A 24,817-nucleotide genomic window follows, 5' to 3' on the forward strand; every position below is an offset into this window, starting at 1 on the left:
AGCTCCGCATACAGCCCTCTCCCTCCCCTCCCCCACAGCTCCGCGGTCTTCGCGAGCCGAAGTCATCTGTACTTCTGGATGTCCTCCAATAGTCCCCATAATAGGAAAACAGCCCCCTATCCTCAGCTCCGCCCAAAGTTCAAACAGGCCCCCAACATCCATTGGAGATCCAGCTCTGCAGAGCGACAACTCGAGGCCGTTTGGGAGCTGAAGCAGGGTGGGGCAAACAATAGGAAGTTCCCCTTCCCTCGGTGACAGGAGTCTACTGCTGACTCAAGATCACAGCTATTCACTGTGTGGCATCCCGGTCACAACTCCGTCTTCTCTCGGGTAGGGTCCAGTTTACAGAGCACCGAGGAAAACGATAATGAGCGGATCACGTTTGCCCTGTCCTAGAATGCCACGCTCGACCCACGATCCGGCCGCGGGGAGAAAGCTCTTGGTTCTCCGGAGTTGGCCGCCTCCTTTCACTCACATCTTGCCATGGTCTTGGCCTCGCAGCCTCTACTCCAGCTGCTACCTCTGGAGCCCAAAGGCTGCTTACCCAGGTCTCCCACGTGCAAAACAGAACGTCGTTCTGGTAGCCTTCCAGGGCCTCTCCTAATCTTAATCCCCGAACTGAGCGCCTTGGATCCTCGCGCGCCTCCATTTGGCAATCTAGACAAACCATCCTCTGCCTCCAAGCAGTGGCAATGGTCCGACTCCCAGAAGGCCCATGGCCCTGGTCATTGGAAAAGTAAGCACTTAATCCGCAAAAGCATAAAAAAGTTTATTGGAGCATCGGGGCCGGTGGGACTAATATTGCTGAGTCGCAGGGAGCAAGGCCGATCCCGCCGGCCGTCTGGGCCCCTAAAGTGCACTCGGTGCGGCGAAAATGTGGTGTTGCATAGAGAGTTGGGCCGGCCGCTCCTCCTCGGCCCTCCTACCTCTCGGTGAGGCTAATTCAGGCCTCCCTCCCGGCCTCCCGGTGTCCCGGGCTCGCCGCTGCTTAGGCTCACGAAAACCGCCGGTGCACGAGCCTGCAGCGCCAGCCCTGTCTCTCGGCCCCTGCCCGCCGGGGCCGCCAGGGCGGCGCTGCCCAGGCGCGTCTGAGCCACTGGAATCTCGTCCATAGACTCTGCTGACGCCGAGTGATAGGCGCCTGCAGGACCGGCGGCGTGCACTGGGCTGGCACCGGAAGAATCAGTCGATGAGCTGGAGCTGCGGCCTGGGCCCCGGAGCCCTGCACAATGGAGAGGAGCATGAGACTAGGGGCTGCTGCTCCAGGCTCAGCCCTTCCTTCCCTCGGAGCCCCACAGCAGCAGAACCCGGACAGGGTGGGGCACTCACCCCGAAGCCTGGGCAGCTGGGTCTCCCGGTCCAAGATCCCAGACCTCGGCACCTTATACATGCGCCGCTTCCTCTTTTTCTGCAGAGACAGGGAAGTTTGAGGGCTGTTTCCCCAGACCCCCACATTGCCAAAGGCAGCAGAAGCTGCAGTATGGTGGAGGCTTCTTTTTCTTGTCCTTCCACCTGGGCAGAGTGCCAAGCCCAGTGCCTCCTACCTGGGGTCGGATCCTGGGAGGCAGGGCCAGCGTGTCTGAGGAGGAGGGCCGAGGAGGTTCCACTGGGCCTCCCGTGGCAAGAAACCTGGAGGGACTGAGGGAAAGTGGAAGGGCAAGTTCTGGGAGCTATTTCTGAAATCCCTCCCAGGTAGAGGTCCCTTCCCAGCACAGGGAAGAGAAGGGCACCGATCCATCCTAGGCCATGCTGGACTAGAAACACACCTATGCCTTGGCCTACCCTTTTCTCCCACCTCTGATGGCCCTGCCATACAAACGGGAGATGCTCAGGTGGCACTCACTTTGCATCTATTGCAGCAGGCCTGGCCTGGCCAGGGGGCTCTGGGCGTACATGGCTGAAGGTCCTCAGGTAGAAGTCCATCTCCTGGGGAAGGTGGATGTTAGGAAGACTGGATCCAGGGACTCCAAAAACATGAGCCCACACAGTCCCCAAGAGCAGAAGCCCTCACTGGCCTCTGTGAAGGGTCCCTGGCCTCACCCCCAGGAATCTAGGGCTGTTTTTCAGGCTCCCAGATGTGCTGTGAAAACCGCTCTGCAGGGTGAGGCTTAAAACACCCCTTTCTGAATCTTAGGTCATCTCCAGGTCTCATTTCATCTAGTCAAACTGCACCTTCTCCAGGAAGGTTCCAGTCTCATGGGTCCAATACACCCAGACTAGAGCTGCTCAGCCAAGGGACTTGTAAGCAAGAGGTGCTCAGAGCTGCCCCCTCCTGTTCCTGGCCCCACCCAGAGCTCCAGCCTCTGAGCGGATTCTTTCCCTGGCTGAGAGAACATGCAGCTGTTCACAGGCCGCAGTGTGCACGGAGGTCGTGTGCGCGACCCGCCAGCTTCCGCGCAGCGGAGTCCTGCGGATGCCCCTCTTGCACAGAGTTCCAGCCAAAATTCCGTAATTCCGGCTGCTGGCAAGAGGGCTTGTGAGCGCGCGTTCTCCAAGGCCCCTACCCAGAGAGGGAAATGCAATAGGTGCCGCAGCCCCCATCCGGCGCCAGTTGTGGTCCTCACAACTACTCTGGGGTGGAAGACGCAACCTCCAAAATCGAAGAGACCTTGAGGTTACCAGAGCCGCCAGGCCCGCACCCCAGCATGCGGCACGCCCCCAAGTTACGTCCGCAAGGACTGCAGGTAAGGAAACAAAAGCCAGCCAGGAAGGGCGTGGTGTGAAGAGTGAAGGGAAGGGGGGCATGGCCGCCAGCAGAAGAGCACCCGGACAGCTGTCACTGGATCGCAGCCGTTTCCACGGATACCGAGGCGTCCTTACTAATGCAGAGACACTGTAACTCTGTCTCTAAAACAAGCCTATGTTTAGGGGCAACGGCTCCAGAGAGGAGCCCCTCCCGCATTCCTGCTGGATGGGGGTGGGAAGACTGCCTGCAGGAGCCCTGGCAGATCTGGGGGACAGAGGACAGAGCCCAGTCAGCAGCGGCTGGCTGCACAGGTGCAAAGACAGAGGCCCCAGGCAAGTGCTGCACCCTTTAGGGAGAGGTGTGGAGGTGCCTGACTAATCAAAGGAGCCCTGGATAAGGGGTCAGAGGCCAGTCACAGGGACTGGGGCCTTAAGGTAGCCTTCTCCAATTTTTTTGGTATCTTGAGAGGGGTCTTCCCAAGCTGCCCAGGCTGACCTGGAATGCTCACTCCTCCTGCTTTAGCCCCCAGGGTAACTGGGATTATAATTGTGTGCTGCCTCATCCCATTTCCTGCACATATTTCCCCTCCCCCAGTGCGGATTCAGCCCCCTCCAGCGTCCAGCAGAGAGGGGCAAAGCCTGCCCTAGGACCCCTGGGATGGGATGGGAGAGGATCCAGGGCATACCCAACCTGATATGGGATGGGAGAGGATCCAGGGCATACCCACTCTAATCTCCCTTTTCTCAAAGCTGTCCCTCAGGATGCTCTCTCAGAAACCCTGAAACATTTGTGTATTCCCAAATGGTACAATAACACCTCAGCTCTCTTTTGTAAGAGGGGACATGCACCCAGCTCCTATTGGGTAGGCCTCCCTCAACTCCTTTGTAGATGAAAAGAATAGAAATTATGTGTCCACTGCTGCCACATTTGGGCCCAAAGCCTAAGCAGGGTGAGGGTAAAGGGCCCTGGATTCCGAGCACCCCAGGACCAGCACTCCCTCAATGGGCAGAGCCACAAGCTTTGAGAAAGTCTCTTGCTGGCTTCTCTGAGCCTCAGTCTCTTCTGTGATGTGGGGATGGGGATGATGCCCACTCCTCAGAATGGCTGCCACTGTGTTTACCCAGCACCAGGGCAAGCATACAGTGATATGCAGGGGTTCTCCACCAATTGCCAGCACTTCCCCATCCTGGCCCACAGGCAGAGTTCAGCCCCAGCAATGAGAACAAGGGAGGTGGGTCCCAAGTGTTCTTCCAACCCGCCCACCAGCCTGTGTTTGTGTCCAGTTGCCATGAGAATTGGGGATCTAGGGCTCAGCCTTCCCAGTAAAGCCTGCCTGGGCCCCCTTCCTCCCCAGTCCCTCAGGGCTCTGAGGATTGGACCACCTCCACCCCCAGTTGCTGACCTCAGGAAACCATGGGCGTGGGAATGGTGATAGGCTCATCAGCAGCTGGGCTGGCTGGGCGGGCCAGACTAGAGCCTAGGCTGGAGGGTTCCTGCTTCAGTGTGCAGAGGCCTTAAATCTTCCCAGCCCCAGCTTCTGTTTAACTTTTCTAGGCCTAAATGTGCTCATTTGCACCAAAGGTTGGTGACAGTTCAAAGGATAAAAATGGGCTGTTCAAAGGATAAAATAGACTAATGGGTATAAGGGCTCAAGATCACAGATGGAGAGAACTGAGGATCCACCCTGGCCACCCAGCTGCTGAACCAGTCATTGGTCCATCCCTCTCTCTATTCTGTAGCCCTGACCTGCCTGCATCTAGGCTCCACATTCTGCTCTCTGCAGCACATGCCTGGAGCCTGGACAGGTACACACACGGGGCCACAGACATGCAGGGTTTCCTCTGGCTGTACTGGTGGCATGTTTGAACCTAGTACAAGATATGCCCTTCTGCCCCAGCACCCCATATTCTGACTGTTGTTCCAGGCTTGCAGAATTGCCTTGCCCTGTATACTCATTGGCTTTCACTGCACAGTCCAGCCCCCACTCACCCAGGCCCATCTCTGACCCCTTCAGCAGGCCAGCTATATACCTGAATTGGTCGCATCTTGGGGTGACATGATTCAAGCTTCCTGTGGGCCCCTTTTGCCTCCTGTGGTGGGCGGTGCTGCACGATGTACTCATAGGTGGTGAGCTTGTGCCACACTGGAGAGAAGAGAGTTCAGCAGTGGAAAGGAGACCCTGGAGCTCATAAATGGGGAGGGAAGGCACCTAGTCCCCCACTGAAACCTCTGTCCCCATATAGCCTAAGCCATGGGTAGGAGAGCCAGCACTGGTGAGGGGCATGATTTCAGGGCCCTACAGTTCAAGGAGGTACCACCCTGTAGTCTAGGCAGGTGGTGGGGAGATAAGTAAGACAGCACTTACTGAGGTAAATGTGGAAGCAGAGCAGGTGGCCAAGCAGGGCTGTGGACAGCAGGCCAAGAAGGATGAGTAGGGCAGCCAGGGCCAGAATGGCAGGAGCCTGGGTCTCCACAGGGGCAGCAGGCAAGAACACAAACCACACATCGGTGTGATTCTTCAGGACTGCAAGGCATAGGCACACTGTGCTCAGCCAGGTCTGAAACCAGTCACCAGGAAAGACCCTGGGGATGGTGGGGATGTAAGCCTGGAACCCAACTGACCTTCAAAGTGTTGGTTGGTACGCAGCCGCATGGGGTTGACAAAGAACTCCACAAAAACATAAGTGGCCACCAGCACCAGGAGCAGGACACCCAGTAAAGCAGATGCCACACTGTGTAGAAAGAGCCTGGCCCAGCCATGGGCAGCTGTCAGCACCCCAGAGCTCCAGCTTAGTAAGGGCCAAGAGTTCAGAAGGGCCCAGGCTGAAATGGGAGCCTGGCCCCTGACCTCACAGCCCCAACTACTCAGAAGCCAAAATCACAGGACAAAGCTGAAGATGAGTAGCCTCTTTTCAGGCTTCCCACCTTTAACCAGGCCAGCAAGGTGGAAGACCCCAAGCCCATCCTTACACGTTCCAGCCACACCCCAAGAGCACCACTCTCAAAGAGGAGCCTAGGTCCCCCTCTCCCACCCCTTCTTACAAGCAGGCTACAAGGCCAGAGGCTCACACCGACAGGGGTACCCCCATGCCCAGGGTGTCTCACCGGTAGTTCCTCTCGCCAACACAGTTGTTGAGCCACTTGCAGTGGTGATCAAAACCACACACGCATTTGTTGCAAGCACTGCAGTGCTTAGAGCGTGCACTCCTGCGGGTGGAAGGCACCGCGTGGTTTATCGACCCCCCAAGGGCGGACCCTGGCCCTTGCCCTTCGTGGCCCACTCAAGAGCAGTGGGTGTAATGACCTCCAGCACCGGCCCGGAGCCCAATTACCGCCTGGCAGAGAAGCACGCGCGCCCCCTTGTGGATCTGCAGGGTGAGACTTCTAGAGGCGACGCTGAGGGACCAGGAAGAAGGAAGGAGGGGCTCCATTATGGGATCCTGCTCAGGGAAGGCTCACCAGGCCAGAAGATGCAAGTGTGAGGTCCAGAACAGCAGTGAGCAGGCTGCTAGGCCTAGGGCCTGCACTGCTCTTCATTAAAATGCCATTTTGGATCCCTTTCCCTGACACTGCAGGAGGGGCTTTATACGGGCATTCTTCTAGAAAACCTCAGTCTGTGTGGACTAATAGAAAGGGAGCCAAAAGAAGAGGAGCAAGCTGCCAGCTGTGTGGGCATTAAGGGAGCTCATGGCAGGGTCAGAGGAGGAGAAGCTACATTAGGATGCAAGTGGGAGTGTCCCATCCCCAGCAGGCACCAGCAAATGCCAAAGGGAATGTGGAAGAGTCAGCCCCTAAAATGGAAGAGCACCAGAGCCACTTCTTAGTGGCTTACACCGACTGGTTGGTAAGGAATGACAGGATGGCCTAGTGCCCAAGTCCTCAGCACCTTCATGTGTGGGCTTTCTGGTTCCCATGGACAGACCACTTATGAAGGGCTGTCTAGGTCTTCAGATTTCAAATGTGAAGCTTGCTGTGGATAATACCCCATCCTTCATCCCCCATCTAAGGCTGGGAGACTAGAAAGACCCAGAAGGGGAGGAGAGGGATGGGCCCTAGAGGGTGAATGGGTGCTCCACATTCTGACCCCTCTCCTCACTAGCCGTGTGACTTGGAGCAAGTTTCTTGGCATCTTTGGGTTATTCCTCATGAGTAACCAAGGGTTAACAGAATCTGCTCAGGGGCCAGGCAACCAGGGTTGTAACCCTGGCTCTGTTGTTCAGTAGCTATGTGACTTCAGAGCAACCTCCCAGCTTTCTGAGTGATAGGTTATTTTTGCCTCTGTGAAGGGAGAAAGCTGCTGCATACTTGGTAGGGGGCCTCTACACAGTGCATGGCCCAGCATACTCAAGCATTGACTTTCCTCCTGTCCCTTCTGGGTGCTTATAAATCAGGGGATTTAACAGGCAAAGTTAGTCATTTGTGGCAGTAGCAGTGCCGAATGTTTCCTACTTGAACCGTCAGAAATTCTATAACTCATTTATTCAATCACCTCTTCTCACTTTTCTACCAGTTCTCGGTCATTCCATCAAGACTTTTGTCTATGAGAAAAATGAGGGTGCTGAGGCATGAGATTGAATGTGAAGGCCTCGCATGCCCCTCTCCATCCAGTACCCCACTGGCAGGCCCCCAGGCACACATGTGGTCCACACACTCACATCCACACACATGAACTCACACGTCCACATCGCACAGGTTGCAGTGCAGATCTTCGATGACATGTGCATGTTGGCTGCGGTTGAAGATGGGCAGGGGTCCTGCATAGCTTTTGTCCCGTACATTGGCATCTGCTGGATCGATGGAGACTGCAGTCAGGTGCACCACGAGGTGACCAGCAAAGATGACACCCATGCACTGGCCCAACAGGTTAAAGACTCACTCCACACTCTGCTGGCTGGAAGCCCTGCCCACATACTGTAGCCAGAAAACTTCTCTCCCCCGCCCCATATTAAATACCTTTATGCAGAGAGCTCCTGTGACACCTCCTGCCTCCAGCTCTCTAGGAACCTCCTCGTTAGCCCTCTTCAGTGGACCCATGGGCCCCAAATGGAGTAGAGGGGCCACTGCTTCCTGCTGCCACCCAGGGCCTAACCCAGGGGCCTTACCACTCCAGGCCCTGATAGGTCCTAACTGGTCTGAACTCAGGCCAGTTTCTTTCTAGTTTCAGATTCCAGATGATGAAGTGAGATGAAAGAAGGTCTGAGGGTCCAGGGACCGAAAGTTCAAGTTCTGCCAGGCACAGTGGCACATGCCTGTAATCCCAGAATCTCAGGAGGCTGAGGCAGGAGGATCTCAAGTTTAAAGCCAATCTCAGCAACTTAATGAGGCCTGAAGCAACTTAACAAGACCCTGTCTCTAAATAAAATATAAAAAGGGCTGGGATGTGGCTCAGTGGTTAAGTGCCCCTGAGTTCAATCCCTGGGACCAAACAACAAACAAGCCAGCAAATAAATAAATAAATAAATTTTAAGTTCTGAACTTGTTTATCTTGCTTTCACAGGGAGTCAGCTCCAAGACAGAAGCAGCCATTCCCTTTCAGCAGTCGGACCAGGTGGAGAACCACTTGCAGATAGGGGGACCAGGCTCTTAGAGACTTGGGATGAGTGTTTGGGATGGCCTGACATGTTCAGGGCCTGCCCAGGGGCAGAATGGCTAACTCCTGGAGCTGAAACATATCTGTCCCAGGGCCTATCTACTTAGTAACTGAGAGAAATTTAGGAGATGAGTATGCCGTCAACTTGTCTAACTGTAAAAATTAACCAATAAGATTCCACTCATATAGTCATCTACCTACCCTTCCTTCTTCCATCTCCTCACCTGTGAACCTCTATCCATTCTCTTGGTGACCAGATATCATCCCTCCATCATATAGATTCATCATAATTCTCCTCCATCTTTCACTATCAGCTGTCCAAATTCCTTTCCTCTCCCTCCCAGTAGCCAAATGCCAAGCTCCACCCTAATGTGCTATACCATAGCTGAGGCAACTCATGGCTACCACTGACCTCTATCCCTATGGTCACTGCCATGGTCAGGTTTTTACCACTTGCCTGGGTCACTCAAGAGCCTCCTGACTCTGCCCCTCCTGTCTGTGTTCCCTTGAGAGTTCCCTTCACATGGTCACAGTGAGCTTTTAAAAGCTTAAACCTTAGGCCCTCATGCTCTCAAGGGCTCTCCAGATGAAGTTCATGCCTCAGCTCAGGGCAAAGGTCCCTTTTGCTCTGGCTCCTCCCAAACCTCTCCAGTACCACCAACCACAGCATCTCACCATATGAGCCTCTTTTAAACACTCAATTAATGGTCAAACATTAAACTTCCTGCCTGCTCTAGCACTTCTGCTGCCTACCCTCTGGTTCATTCATTCAACTGTTTTCTGAGATCTTTATGCCAGGCACTGAGGAATATGACAGGGGCTAAACAGACTTGGTTCCCAGCCCCGAGGAGCCTACAATCTGGTGGGAAATGCAGATATTAATCAAATAACAGGCTAATTAAATGAAGAAAGTTCACAGGAGAGTGTGTTTGTAACTGAGAGCCCCCATCTAGTCTGAAAGATTCTGGAAGGCTTCCCCAAGGAAGTATGGTCTCAGTTGAGACATGGAGAAGAAAGGACAACAGGGCCCTTGATGGTGAGGTAAGGTAAGGAGGAAAGGGGGCCTACTGGGTACTGAGGCTGCTGGGAACATGCAAGGTGTCGATGAGAGGAGTAGCTGATATGTGGTCCCAGTTCAGAGCTGCCACACAAGAAGGAGGGTCTGTGTTGCCAAATTCTGGCTTTTCAAAAGGAACTAGAAATCTGGAGTTTTATGTGAGATCTCTCAATATTTAAATGTTAAGGAAATAAATAATTTTCAAAATACACCTGTGAATAAGAGATGAGTATTTTGTTTGTATTAATTATCCCTCAGTTTTTACAAAATCAGATTGGCCATAGGCTACTAATTCTTGACCTCTGACTCAGCTGAGTGCTGGGGGGTAGGCAAAGAGGCAAGGGGGCTTCCAGTGTTGTCAAAATAGAGAACAGGGGGAATAATATAAGAAGAAGCCAGGGGGACAGGCAGAGTCCAGAGATGGAGAGGCTTGAAGGCTATATAAAGATCTTGAACCTCATTTCTTAGATAGGAAAAAACCACTAGAGGTTTTTGAGATGGAATTGTTACCATTTTTTTTTTAAGAACACTATGGCTACAGGAGTGAGGGCATGCAGGAGGCATTGCTTGGAAAGAAAATAGGCCAGAGAGGAAGACTGATGGCAGTGAGGAGAAAGGATAAGTTTGATAGCTATTAAGGAGATGAAATCTCATATATGAATACATGACCAGCGTAACTCCACATCATGTACGACCACAAGAATGAGAAGCTACACTCCATGTATATATAATATTATCAAAATACATTGTACAGTCTTGTATAACTAAAAACAACACATTTTTTTAAAAGAAGGTGAAATCAATAGGACCTGGTGACTGATGATATCAGTATCAGAGGAAGGGGGAGGAGCCCAAAGCATGTTGGGAGAGGCTATATATGGGAAGGGGGAGCAGTAAGTGCATTTCTAGATGTGTGAGGCCAGTATAGGTGCCCTTCTTCTGCTTCCAGTCTGCTTTCTGAGCTCCTACCCCATATTTACAATGTGGTGTGACCACCACGTCCAACCTACTAGCCTTTCCTCCAGTTGGCAGCTGAGCACTCAGTGCTCATCTTTGCATTTCTTGGGCTCAGGCCAGTTCCAGGCCCACAGTGGGTCCTTGATACATACCACTACCCTACCTCATTCCTCAGGGCCTTGAGAGAGTCTGCAAAAGAAGGAGGCTTTTGATGGAAGCCCTGGTCAGGTGCCTAACCAGGTGACTTTGGGAGCTGCTACATAACCCGAGTGGATGGACAGTGAATGTGGGTAAGACCAAACCCTCAGATGATCCCACTTCCTCAGTCAGACTGCCAAGCAGCCCTTCTGGCCTCTCTGGATACCAGTGACCTCAGGAAGTCACTTATTCTCTCTGAGCCCCAGTTCTTCATTAGTAAAATGGGGAGAATACCTTCCTTACAGGATTATTATAAGGAATAAGATGACCCATGTAAAATGGCTGACAGTACCTGGCACCTATAATTGCTCAATAAATTTTAGTTACTTTTTTGTTTATTGTTATTTTCTGATTCTGCTCACTCCAAACCATGGTTATTCATCTGGTTTCCCAGGTACCTTGACAGCAGAAAGCCAGGTAAACCCGAGTGGGGGAATGTATCCACTCTAGACCTTAGGAGGAATGTCCCACAAAGCATTCCACCTAACTGCACTAAGGCCTGTTGATCACCTCAAGGAAAGGTCAGCTTTCCATTCATATAGCTGACAACTTTGCACTCTAGTAAACCAGGGAGACCCCAATGACACTGCTGGTGTCTGAGGATGACAATCTTTTCTAGAGTCCTTCACTCACCTGCCCTTGAACCTTGTCACACACCAGCCTAGGGCTCTGCAGTCTCCCAAGAGCGCATGCTCTCCTTATGGTTCATGCCTTCTGGTGCTCACACCCATCCTAATGTGCTCCTCGTCCCCACCCACCTGCAGAAAGCAAGGATCACCCTTCCTACAAGTCAGAGGAGGCTGAGACCCAAAGCTAGAGAAGCTGAGAAGCTGCTCAGTCATGTGCAGACCTGAAGGGGTTAAGCTGGGACCATACTTGGCCATTGAGTATGCCCCAGGCTCCTCTTGCTCTGGTCTTCTTCTCCCAGGATTCTTTGTTCTAGCACACAGCATGACATTCCCCTAGGAACTCCCAACAGGGCACATAGAGGCCCTCAGCCTTACAACTCCTGGGTGTTGTGGCCAGGGCTGGGGCAGTCACACTAGGCCCAGTCAAGTCCATGTTTGTCACTATTCCTAAGAGCTTTTAGGGTATCTCTATGCCACCTCTTGTCACATTCACTCTCACCCTAAAAAGGGTCTGATTTACAAAATCAGTGAGTTTGTAAAAAATTCTGGGAACAACATAATAATCTGTCTGTAAATAAAACCACATTTTAAATATACTAGGAAACTTACAATGTAAAAGAATTCTACCATGACAAACTCTTTGAGAAATAGAATAATTACTCCCCAATATGCTATCTGTTTAGCTCTGGGCACAATCAACCTGAAGAAGCTCTAATTCTCTCTCCTCTGATGGCTCCTGTGACACTGCAGGTGATAAGACCCTTCTGTTAAGGGGTTTCAATGCTCTAAGGTACTTTATATCCACCCACTTGCCCTATCAGAGGAGGAGTTGGTGTGGGCTGGAGATCAGGCTGGGAAGCAGCTGGGCCTGCCCTGCTCTGCCCCACACTGTGATTCTTGAGGCTCTGGATCCAGCTTCAAGCCTCTGTTTTCCATCCATCCAATGTCCCTACTCTTCCATGCACTAGCCTCACACTTTCCTAAGGATACAGCGTAGCCAGCAGGCACCCAGTGGTGAGGCAGGAGAGGAACAAGGACCCCAAAGCCGATCACAGCAAAGAAGAGGTACAGCAACCAGGCCACAATCTGAAGTGGGTGAGGAGGCCAACTCCACCCATTCCGACGGGACCGCTGGCCTTGCAGCTCTGGGGAAGGTCCGCTGGCCTGTGCAGGTGCTGTCCACACACTCTTCTCAGGGGCTGTCTTGTTGGAAGGCTTGTTGCAGATGTTCATCTCCAGAGGGAGAAAGAGTACAGCATTAGCCAGAGGAGGTCCAGGTGGGAGCCCAGGGTCCCATGCCTGCAGCCAGGTTTAGCAGGGAAAACAGGCAGATATGTAAAGCCACCTCCCAAGCACACTGCAGGGAACCTGGGATCCTAGCCCAACAAAAAGAGGCAGTGCAGAGAGGGTGGTAGTAGAGGGCTATCCAGAGCCCCAAAGCAGGCTCTGGTCCCAGTCTGACCAAGATAAGGTAGGAAGGTCCAGGGTTTATTCAGGACACAATGTGGCTGCCTGTTACTCAAAGTGCTCTGTCTCCACAGCCATCAAAGTGAAACCCAATAAGACATGTTCTCATCTGGTAATATCAGTCTGGGGCCAGAGCCATGAGAACACATGCTGATTCTGTTAGGATTAGTCATCTCCATCCTGAAGTCCAAATGCAAGTTTCAGAGAGGGCCCCCTTAGCCTTTTCTAAGGGAAAGAGGGAGTGGGGGTGCTCAGATGGGGGTGTGGCCTCTGCCCCTCAACAGACATATAATCCCTTCAGGACTAGAAACTCAGGACCTCTTTCCTGTGCCTCAGAAGGGCTGCCTAGGGTTTCTTAGGAAGAAGAGCCAGGACCCAAGAGGGGAAAATTCCTCTTTGGTTTCTTCCAGCAGCAGAAATGACCATGTTTCTCTAGGTAAATCTGGTCCTGTGGTAGATTTACACAGAAAGGTGGGCTAATACTCTTTGACTCACTTCAGGGAGCTCTAGAAAAGGCCAGGCATTGGCCACAGCCAGACCACCAGGTGGCAGCAATCCCCCACCCCTGCTCTGCTTCCCTGAGCCCAATAGCTGGCCTGGTGTCCAAAGATGACATGCAGGACAGGAAGGGATGGTCTTGACCTTACAGAAGGGTCCCACCCCCCACTATCTTCTGGGCCCAAGATGGGACTCCAGCAGAAGCAGGCAGCACTGCATCTGGGAAGAGAGGCTAACTCGTGGTGGTAAGGCCAGGAGCCAGGGACAAAATCCTGGCAGCCGGACTCTCCTTTCGGGAGCCCCTGCCCATTGGCCCAGAATCTGACTATGCAAAAAAATATGGCAGACCCCATCTCAGCACATCTGCCTGAAACACCTCTTACTCTTCAGCTCAAGAAAAGATGACTTGATTTTCAGATCCCACTGCAAGCATCCCCTCATCCAGGAAGCAGGGTCAGGGGCCATTATGCTCAGTCCTTACTGGAACTGTCACTAGGCCATTTGGAACGCTTTGCCATCCCCATATATCTGCCCCTAATACACAAGCTTCCCTCAAAGGCAGTTAACATGCTGTGATTCATTCACCTTTGTCCCCCCACATGTCTTCCCCCAAATCCCCGGAACTGTACCTTGGACGTAGCAGATGCTCAGTAAATGTTCGCTGATTTGAAAACATCTGAAATAAAAGGAAATGTGGGCATGATAAATGGTATGAAATCCTGCCCCACCCAAAGCCATCTGGTCCATACTGTCCTGCCTTCGATACTTCTACTGCAATCCATTCCATAGGGCCACTTCAGCCCACCCAAGGTGCACAGCATCATGCAGGCCAAGCTTGACAGTATTTGAAGTCACCTCAGAGGAGTCACACCTCAAAGCTAAATGGAATGACCTAAGGTTTCTCTCAGGGACTTAAGTACACTCTTATGGACACTTATTCTATCTTCAATAAGAAGCCACACAAGGGAAAAAGAGCCCTGGCTTTGAAGAAACATATCTAGGTTGGCTCCTGACTCTGCATCCACTAACTGAAAGAACTGTTTCCTCATCTGAAAAATGGGCATGGGGTATGGATACTCCCTAGAGTGGTATATAGACCAATGACACTGTAAGCAAATTCCTGACACAGAAATGTTCACTAAATGGTAGACATTATAATTACCCTCAAATAGCTCTCTGGTTTGTCTTTCTGTCTCTAGACTGTGGCTGACAGTCTACAAGGTTTATGTCCAAGATTTATGATGTGGTTGATTGAGGTTGCTTTCTTAAGTCAGTGGCCCCAAGGAACACACTGTCATAAGAAGTAGTATACTGGATTCATTCTAATCTTGTCACCTGCAATCAAAGGTGACAAAGGTGATCAAAGAGCTGGCATTCTAAATAAAAAGCAAATCTTTGCAAGGTAATCAGGTCAAGACCTATGAATACAGTTGAGTTGAGTGGTTCCCATCTGGGGCAAATCTCTCTGGCTTGCACATTGGCTTTCCAGGGACACCATCACCAGGGCAATTACTTTGAAAGGAACCTATGAATTTACATCCCAAGCCTGGCTTTCCCTTTATCATTCCAACACCAGAACATCCCTGTACCCTGAGGAGTTCCCAGAAGGAAAAACAGGAATATGACTGATATGTCCCCATTGCCCAGCAGCAGCTGTAGGTACCTCTCAACTAGCTAAATCCAGAATGGGTCACAATCTGAGGCCAAGGGCTTGCTATATACATCCCTGGGCTAGGCTTTGACTCCAAATCAGGGTACTATTGGCCCAGAGAGGTACCATTTGTCTGAGACTTCATATGAGGGATGCTGCTGTTGGGCAGAATTCCCTCAAAGCTGCAGCAGCACTCGGGAATAGACACCCAAGCTGACCAAGAAGCATGCTGCCTGCCCTGAAAGTCCGGGCAGCCAACTCTTAGCTGACATTTTTTCTCACAGAGTTAGTTGGTGACTACAAATTCTTTTGGTCCAAAAGATTTTGATTAGTTGGATATGGTAGCGCTCACCTGTAATCCCAGCTACTCATCCTGTCTTAAAACAACAAAAGAAAAGTGCTGGGGGTGTAGCTCATTGGTAAAGCACTTGCCTAGCATGCATGAGGCCCCAGCAATGCCCCCCCACACACATACACAAGCTGGGCATGGCCAAGCTTGGTGATGCCCACCTGTAATCCCAGAGACTCTCTGGTGATAGAAAAAGGAGGATTAGAAATTCGAGGCCAGCCTCAGAAACGTAGTGAGACCCTGTCTCAAGATAAAATGAAAAGGACCAGAGATATAGCTCTGTAGTAAAGAATCCCTGGGTTCAATTTCCAGTACCAAAAAACAAATTTTTAAAAAGTGGGTGTGGTGGAGCACACCTGTAATCTCAGCAACTCAGGAAGCAGAGGCAGAAGAATCACAAGTTTGAGGTTAGCCTCAGTAATTTAGCAAGACTCTGTTTCAAAAAAAAAAAAAAAAAAAGTAAAAGGGCTGGGGATGTAGCTCAGTGGTAGAGTGTTCCTTGGTTCAATACCCAGTAACACACATACACACTTTGATTAATTTGAGAGGGATGGATTACAGGTGTGTATCACAGCACCCAACAAGATTTTGATTATACTTTTTTTTTTTTTTTTGTACCTGGGATTGAACTCAGGGGCGCTTAACCACTAAGTTATATCCCCAGCCCTTTTTGTTTTTTATTTTGAGACAGGGTCTCGCTAAATTGCTTAGGGCCTTGTTAAGTTGTTGAGGCTGGCTTTGAACTTGAGATCCTCCTGCCTCAGCCTCCTGAGCTGCTGGGATTACAGTTATGTGCTACCATGCCCAGCTTAAATTTTTGATTAAAAGAGCTGGCCATCCAGCTAACACAGTGAGAGACTCTCTCTCTCTCTCTCTCTCTCTCTCTCTTTCTGTCTCTCTCTCTCTCTCTCTCTGTCTCTCTCTGTCTCTCTCTCTCTCTCTCTCTCTCTCTCTCTCTCTCTCTCTCTCTCACACACACACACACACACACACACACACACACACGAAAAGAAATGTTGTTCTTGTTTTTCTGAAATTTATGTATTGTCCAAACAAACAAGCTAAAGTACAAAGTCTTAGCCCTGGATTTCGGCAATGTCTGAGGACTTCAGAATCAATTTAACTACTAAAAAGGGTTATCGGAAAGTCCAAAGAACTGAGAGGGTAGGGTACTGGGGTCAGAAAAGAAAGTGACAGGGGCTGGGGATGTGGCTCAAGCGGTAGCGCGCTCTCCTGGCATGCGTGCGGCCCGGGTTCAATCCTCAGCACACATACAAACAAAGATGTTGTGTCCGCCGAAATAAATAAAAATTCTCTCTCTCTCTCTAAGTGACAGGACTGAAGTGGAAGCTTGGAGGGTCCAGGGATCTGAGCTACCCATGGGGAAAGATAGGTTGGATTCAGTGAAGAGGGCTAGGCCTGGAGATAGAAATGTTTTCTGTTTATTACACTGCTGCTCATAGATAGAGGAACTGAATAAATCATGAATCTATATCTCTTTTGGTCTCTTCTTTACTCATTTTTCAAAAAAGGTAGCTAGAAGGCAATTTGGCATTGTCTACCAAAATGGAGAACACATACCCTTTAGCCCAGACATTCCATGTCTAGGTATTTATCTTATATATATACTTGCAAAAGACACAAAATTCATTTCAAAGTTGTTTATAATAAAGGACAGAAACAAGTATAAAATACTATGGCACATCCCCACAAAGAAATGCCATACAACATCAAAAGCAAAGGACAAAATGATCTTTTATATACAGTTAAGTAAACAAGCAAGATGTTCAGTTGTAGAGTGAGATACCAAGTGAATAGAAACCAAGGGGGAAAAAGACATTTGTATTTCTATATGTTCAAATTCTCTTAGGGAGGAAATATAAGAAATGAAATACAGGGAGGCCTTTGGAAAGATCTAGCAGCCCAAGGGCTGGGGCTGAGAGAGAGATTTGCTTTTTTTTTCAATATATATTTGATTTTTAGTTGCAGATGGACATAATACCTTTATTTTATTTATTTATTTTTATGTGGTGCTGAGGATCAAACCCAGTGTCTCACACATGCTAGGTAAGCACTCTACTACTGAGATACAACTCCAGCCCCAGAGATTTGTCTTTATCTTGATACTGTTTGAAATTTTTTAATCATGAGCATTTAACTGCTTTAAAAAATAAAAAAGTGAGTTGGGCTGTGTAGTTCAGTGGTAGAGTGCATGCTTAACATATGCAAAGCCCTGAGTTTGATTCCCAGTAACCCAGACACACACAATTATTATTTCAAATTATCATTATTATGTCAAATAATAAATAATTAAGAGATGTCACCTCTTCCCCTCCTGGCTCCACTGGGTTGTCACGTTGACCAAATGAATTAGTATAATGCAGAGCCTTGTATCAGGCCAAACAAACACGGAATTCCTGCCTAACAACTGTGTAATAAGAGTGCTTGTTTGAGTTAAGTACTTTTTAACTTTTTTTGGGGGGGTGTTGCTGGGGTTTGAGGGGTACAAGGCAACCACTCTATCAACTAAGCTATATCCCCAGCCTGCTTTCTTACTCTTAAGAGCAATTCTGAGTTGCTCAGCTGCAGAACTATGCGAAAAGCCACAGAACTTCCTAGCACTGTCAGATGTCTGGTTAAAGCTGGAATCAGACCCTAGACAACAAACTAAGTGGCTGTGCAGGACCCTGTTCTAGTTGTCAGCCAAAGGCCAGTTCAACCTCATTTGACCTCCATAACCCAGAGGGAAGCAACGCTCTACAGTAAAGTTTTGTCCCCAAGCATCTTTTCTTTCTCCTAATTTTTTAAGTGAGATATTTTTCTGCAAGTATTTCTAAACAAGTTTTCACTTTTTTCTCAGGATTCACTTTTGAGATAATTTTCACCAAGATCTAATAGCTGCTCATTTAAAAACTGTATTATACAGACGCCCAATTTTAACCCATAAAGGGAAGCTGGAAAGAAAATGTTTCATGATGCTCATTGTTTTACAGTGAAAAAAGTTGTTATACAAAAGACTTTTAGGGTCAAGTACTTTGCTTATTAAACTTCCCCACAGGTGCCAGAAAAATCTCTGGCCTCAAAATTCTGAGATGCATATCACATAATTCCCAGAAAATTGTAACTTCTAGCTGTTCTCAAAGACCTCTCCAGTCATTGCTCTCAGATGTGGCTGGGCCCTCTCTTTCTCTCTCATAAACAATATGCTGAAGTTGGTTGCTATGGCAAGAAAAGCTTGAAATCTCAATCATTTCTGAGTTGACATGGTGTACAAACATTTCTGTGTCCTTCTCCTGCAGCAACCACTACAAACTGTTTGGGATCCAAGTTAAGTGAAGGAAACGGGACAAGAAGGAGGGAGCAACAGGGAACAGAAACAAGGTCATTGAAGAGAGGCAAGGGTTGTTGATTTTAACCAGGAAATCAACTCATATGATTGTAGTAGAAGCCAGGCCTAGGGGAACACCCACCAAGATCAAGTCATTAAGAACAAAGTTTCGACAGGACAAAGTAAGAAAAACAAAAACAAAAGGGGGAAGAAACTGGGTAACTAAGTAAGCCCCACTGTTGTTTTTTATTGCATCTTTCTGATTATCTGTTTACAGACCAGGTCTCCCACAGTGAACCACCAGTTCCACAAAAGTAGGGACCACCCCTCATCTATGCCTGAATCCAGCCCTCCTTCAGTAAGGAAGTGAAGCCACTTCTTACCCTCTCTGCTGCCATCATCCTAATCCAAGCCTCCATCATTGCTCTCCTACAGAGTTTCAATGATAATAATAGCCATCATGAACATTTAGAGACACTTATTCTGGGCCAGGTTTTAAGTGCTTCAATGGAATTCACTTAATTCAGTCCTCAAAACACTCTGAGGTAGATCCTATCATTTCAAATTGTTCTCATAGATCTCTCTACTCTTTGGTCTCAGACCTGGATGCCTTCACTTTCTCTCCCATGAACAATATGCAAAACAATGTCCCCTTACATGGAGATCCAGAGAGTTCTAGAAGGCACAACTAGATTGGCAGAACTACGATAGCCATATTGAGCTTTTCAAAATTTGAGCTTTTCAAAATTCTTCAGCGATTTCCTCCAACTGCTAGAATAAAATTGAAACCCCTACCACGGGAGTTCAGGACTCTTCTTGTCCTTTCTGTTCCATATCAGTACTCTGCTGCCTCCAGACCTTTGTATTTGCTTTTCCCTCTTCCAGAAACATCCTTCCCCTGTTCACATTGCTGGCTCCTTTCCAACCTCCAGTTCTTTACTTAAAAGTCACCTTTTAAGATAGACCCTCCCTGGCCACCCCCTCCATTTCATATCCAGAGCACTTAACTCGATCCAAAGTCACTTTAGTCATGTGTCTGGCGCCTGCTCCCCACCCCCTCCTAAATACTCTGGAAACAGGCTGCGTCTGTTCTGAGCCGCCCGTGGCCCCGCTCCTGGCACAGAGCCTGGCACACAGTGAGCGCTCAATGCTGATCTGCAGACCTGATGAATGCTAGAAGCCCAGCGTTCTGCTGGGTCCATGGATCCCAGGCCGCGGGCTCCAGGTCGAGGTGAGCTCAGGGCCCTGCCAGGCAGCAGCAGCCGCGCGACACCGTGGCTCAGGCCAGGCTCCAAAGTGAGAGACGCGGCGGCTGCTCCTCACCTGCGCGTGGCGGCAGCGGTGCCAGATCCGCCCGGCCAAGGTCAGGCCAGTGGTTCGGCCCGGCACCTGGCCGTCCGCCCTCCCCAGGGGCGGCCGGGCCTCAAACCGTCGCGGCAGATGCGGTCCCCTGGACCCGGAGGCAACGCGCCCCCGCGCGGGGCCCCATCCCGGATGGAGGTTGAGTCGGCAACTCCTCCCGTTCCAGGCCGGGGAGGCTAGCTGTAGCGCCAGGGCAGGACACGGCGGGCTGGACCTCTCTCGTCCGGTGCTAGGCCCGTTCCCCGGGCAACGGAGCGGGCTACGGCGCCCCATAGCGGCCAAACCGCGCTGCGTCACTTAGCGCCGGTACCCCGGTTCGGGGGCGGCGCTTGCCAGGGACCCCCCTGGCTCCCCAGCCGGCCCATTTCCCGTTTTTCTCCCCCACCCCAAGCTTTCTTCGGAGGAAACCCTTTACCACCACCACCACCATCCATCCACAATTTGTCTATCTGATTTGTCCCAAACGCGTCCCCTTTTCAATTTCTCACCTTTAAACCATCACTTTCAGGAAGACCCCAGGCAACCTCTAATTAAAGTATGTGCTAGGCACTGGCCCTTCAGGAGATTACTGGTTGAGGGGCAGACAGATCTAGACAAATAAATTGCACTACTTAAAGTGAAGGCACCTCATAATACAGTATAAGAGTTTAGCATAAATAATGCAAAATATCTCATTTCCTTATTGCCCCCAAACAGATCATAAATCCTTCTGGGAGACCCCATCTTCCAAGTTGATGGGAAATTCAATTTTGGTCTCCACTGGACTCCACTTTCCCAGTGCGTTCCAAGGGGCTCTTCTAAACCAAAAATCCTCCAGTCATGAGTCCTCTCTGATACTAAGGACATCACCATGGCTTCAGTCCTTGAGGATTTTCAATTCTGGGCTCTGCCAGGGAACAGACACCAGGGTCTGAGACTCGCTTCCCTCTCCTTGCTGAGCTGGGCTGCCTGAAAGCTCCCCCTCTCCTTTTCTCTGGGGACACTCAGAATGGATCCTCCTGTGAACTCAGTCCTTTTCAAAAGACAGGATGAGTCTTTTGCTGCCATCTTCTCCATATCTCTAGGGCCCCAAAATGGTGAGTAGGGTTAGTTGGCTATCTGCTCAGAATGGGCAAATAGAGACAGAAAACATCCGTATCTCTAAAATGTTTAAGTCACAAGCATGCAATGAAAGTGACATAACTCTTCCTGCTCTGTCATGAGCCAGTCAAGGGCCCTCATGCAAATGACTTAACCTCTGTATAATTTAAATTCATGTTTTCAATACTGATAAAACACAAACTTGAGGCTGGGCATGGTGGCGCATGCCTGTAATCCCAGTGGCTAGGAAGGCTGAAGCAGGAGGATCTCAAGTTCAAAGCCAGCCTCAGCAACTTAACAAAGCCCTAAGCAACTTAGCGAGACACTTTTCAAAATAAATATATATCAGTGGTTAAGTGCCCCTGGGTTCAAGACCCAGCACCAGAAAAACAAAAACAAAAAAATTTCAAACTCCACGTAGAATAAATATCAAGTTTACCCTGGCTTCAGAAACAAGATGTCTTCTTAGTTCTTATCTGGAAATGGAGAAAACTTAGGATCAAATAGAGATAGTGACTCAAAAAATCAAGGTGAGGGGCTGAGGATGTGGCTCAAGCGATAGCACACTCGCCTGGCATGCACGGGGTGCTGGGTTCAATTCTCAGCACCACATAAAAATAAAATAAAAGATGTGTCCACCGGGAAAAAAAAAAGGAATACACATAGTGTGGTTTATTTAAAAAAAATCAAGGTGAAGGGTGAGTCCATGTATGCCCATAAAAGGAGAGGATCCCAAGAATCACAGCCCTCTAGTCTGTGGATCCATCTACCTCTAAGGCTCCTCTCCTGGATGTCCCAAGGGTGTCTTAGATGTAACACATCTCTATATGCCCTCTTTGTCCTTGTCACTAACCTGCTTTGCCCCTTGGGCCCCCCAAAGGGCACTGTCACATTCCCTACCAGCCCATCTCTACACTCAGGTATCTCTAGTTCTTGCCCACCTAACCCAGATAGCCCCCTAAACCAGGCTGTCCTCCCTCTGAAACATGTCCTATGTCCAGTCTTCCCCTCCAACCTAGACAGACCACCAGCATCTTCCTTGCTGATCTTTACAGCAACCACCTGTCTGGTCTCCCTAACATCAGTCTACCTATTTCCAGTCCATTCTCCTCCCAGATGCCAGGCTGATCTTTCTTTTTCTTTATTTGTTAAAGTGGATATTAGTTTGAATAACAGCCTCCTCCCCAAAATGTCCATGCCCTAATCCCTGGGAACCTGTTGGTATGTTACCTTACAAGTTGAAAGAGATTTTACCAGTGAGATAAAGTTAAAGATCTCAGTTGGGAAGATGATCCTGGATTATCTGAGTCAGCTCAAGGTAATCACAAGGGCCCTTGTGGGTAAGAGTAGGAGAAAGATGTGATGATGGAAACAGAGGTCAGCGTAGTAAAGGCACTTTGAAGATGGAAGAAGGAGCTATGAGTCAAGGAATGCAGGTGGTTCTAGATGCTGGGAAAGGCATGGAAATGGGCTTCCCTATATCCCCCAGAAGGAAACAACCTGCTGTCACGTTGGCTTTTTAGCTCAGTGAGACCCATTCCAAAATTCTGACTTCCAGAAGCATAAGATAATACATTTGAACCAAGCATGGTGTTCCATGCCTGTAATCCCAGCAGCTCAGGAGGCTGAGGCAGGAAGATCATGAGTTCAAAGACAGCCTCAGCAATTTAACGAGGCTTTAAGCAATTCAGTGAAACCCTGTATCTAAATAAAATACAAAAAGGGGCTGGGAATTTGGCTCAATGGTTAAGGGTCCCTGAGTTCAATCCCTGGTACCAAAAAACAAACAAACAACAACAATAACAAACACATTTGTATTGTTTTAAGGCATTATGTTCGTGGTAATTGGTTACAGCAGCAAGGGGAAACAAATACAGCGGGTTTGTTTGATTTGTAGTACTGGGAATTGAACCCAAGGGCACTCTACTACATCCCCAGTCCCATTTTTATTTGTTTGTTTGTTTGTTTGTTTGTTTTATTAGTGTATTATAGTTATACATAATAGCTGGATTTGTTTTGACAAAATCATACATGTAAGGAATTTTTTTTTTAGAGAGAGAGAGAGAGAGAGAGAGAGAGAATTTTTTTTTAATATTTATTTTTTAGTTCTCGGCGGACACAACATCTTTGTTGGTATGTGGTGCTGAGGATCGAACCCGGGCCGCACGCATGCCAGGCGAGCGCGCTACCACATGAGCCACATCCCCAGCCCCACATGTAAGGAATTTGATTTATTCCATTTCCATCTTCCCCCCATTCCTCTCTATCTCCTCCTCCCTCTCCCTATTCTCCTTCCTATACTCTACTGGTCTTTCTTTCACTTGTTTACTTAATAGTTTATTTTTGACCAGTGTTTTATATATATAAAGGCAGAATTTGCTGTGGCATATTTATATATACACATAGCATAATTTTGTTGAATTCATTCCTTTCCTGTCTTTCTTCCCCCCTCCTCCCTCCCTCTCAATCTCCTTCTACTCTCCTGAGCTTCCCTATGATATCTGAACACCCTCCCCTGTCACTATTTTCCTTTATTTTGCTCTAGCATCTGCGTATGAGACAAAACTTTCTACCCTTGATTTTCGGAGTTTGGCTTATTTTACTTAGCATGATGTTCTCCAGTTCCTTCCATTTACCTGCAAATGCCATAATTTCATTCTTCTTTATGGCTGCATAAAACCCCACTACATTTTCTTTATCTATTCATCTATTGATGGTATCTGGTCCCAGCCCCATTTTTAAATTTTATTTTGAGACAGGGTTTTACTAAGTTGCTGAGGCTGGCTTTGAATTTGCAATCCCCCTGCCTCAGCCTCCCAACTGGGATGACAGATGTGCACCACCACTCCTGGCTACAGTGAGTTTCAAATAGAAGTAAGTGAACCTACATATAACAAGTTACAGTTATTTTCATTTGAAACAAACAAACAAAAAAACAAGTGACAGCTTAGAGTCCCTCCATGTCCCTCTGGGTGATGGCAGGCCAGTCTCTCAGAAAAAGATCCTTTCCCCCCAAGTCTGCTATCTAAAGGCACTGAGAGCTCCATCATGTTCTCTCTGATTTTATCATCATCATGTGATCTCCAGTCCAGAAGCTGACACTCCCCAGGGTATCACTGACTAAGGAATACTACAGGCTGCCTTTTCCCAGGTAGGTGGGTATCACAGAACTCTTCCTAACGCAGAAACATCACCCCATTAGTTAGTCCTTTTTTATACCTCCAGGGCTCCCTTTGCCTTTAGGATCACTGGAAATGCTGGAACATGGCTTCCCAGGCCTTGCTCAGACAGTTTCTGTCCTCCATGGTCATAGCCCACCTCTGTCCTCAGTGATGACATCAGCTACTGGAACCAGCAGTGTTTGCTTTACCCTCAGGCCTTTTCCCACAGGCTTCCCTTTGCTGGGAGTGTTGTCCCAACTTCTCTCCTCACTACCCTGGGGGGCCAATTTCTATGAAAACACGAGACACATTTTTCTGGTACAGAAGTCAGTCCCTTGGGCTTGTTCCTGCCCAGAGCTGTTGCCTCTGACTAGCAGGACAGGTCTGCCCAGAGTAGACAAGCCCCAGCCACTGGAGATAAAGGCCAACTGTGTTTTTATGGCTTGAATGCACGCAAGTGAGAAGATTGAGAGCTGGCTTACAAGACTCCTGGGAACTACCAGAGACTCCTGGGCAGGCACAGCTGGCTCATCCTACCCTGGGCCTGAGCCAGGAATAGGTTCTCAATCAGAGTTAGTGTACTGGCAGGATTCCTGGGACTTGTCACCTGTGCCAGGGCAGATCAGCGATTACCTATTTCAATCCCAGCTCTGACAGTCACCAACCAGGTGGTGACCTTAGACAAATCTCCCAACCTCTCTAAATCTCAATTTGCTTGTATGTAAAGTGGGGGTACCAATAGCTGCTATACAGCATTGTAATGCAGCCTGAAAATTGACCATACAGATAAATCACATGAAGGAG

At 49.2% G+C, this 24,817-nt stretch overlaps 1 protein-coding gene across 3 annotated transcripts; it reads right to left on the minus strand.

The window, feature by feature from the left end:
* Positions 1 to 29: 29 nt before the first annotated feature.
* Positions 30 to 20,027, minus strand: ZDHHC1 (zDHHC palmitoyltransferase 1). 3 transcript variants are annotated; one of them, XM_081274989.1, is made up of 12 exons: positions 19,734 to 20,026; positions 13,712 to 13,758; positions 12,108 to 12,350; positions 7,362 to 7,537; positions 5,792 to 5,893; positions 5,309 to 5,433; positions 5,052 to 5,210; positions 4,717 to 4,829; positions 1,844 to 1,926; positions 1,545 to 1,638; positions 1,330 to 1,408; positions 30 to 1,222 (listed from the first exon to the last, which is right to left on the minus strand). In XM_081274989.1, the coding sequence occupies exons 3-12, from the start codon at positions 12,348 to 12,350 to the stop codon at positions 939 to 941; spliced, it is 1,458 nt and encodes a 485-aa protein (XP_081131115.1). In that variant the 5' UTR covers positions 13,712 to 13,758; positions 19,734 to 20,026; the 3' UTR covers positions 30 to 938. The 3 variants fall into 3 exon arrangements, with proteins under 3 accessions (XP_081131115.1, XP_081131114.1, XP_081131116.1); XM_081274988.1 differs by having other exon boundaries at positions 61 to 1,222; positions 5,309 to 5,475; XM_081274990.1 differs by lacking the exon at positions 5,309 to 5,433 and having other exon boundaries at positions 61 to 1,222; positions 5,052 to 5,269; positions 19,734 to 20,027.
* Positions 20,028 to 24,817: the final 4,790 nt, after the last annotated feature.

Source organism: Spermophilus citellus (genome assembly GCF_964194105.1).
Source record: "Spermophilus citellus genome assembly, chromosome: 18".
NCBI lineage: Eukaryota > Metazoa > Chordata > Mammalia > Rodentia > Sciuridae > Spermophilus > Spermophilus citellus.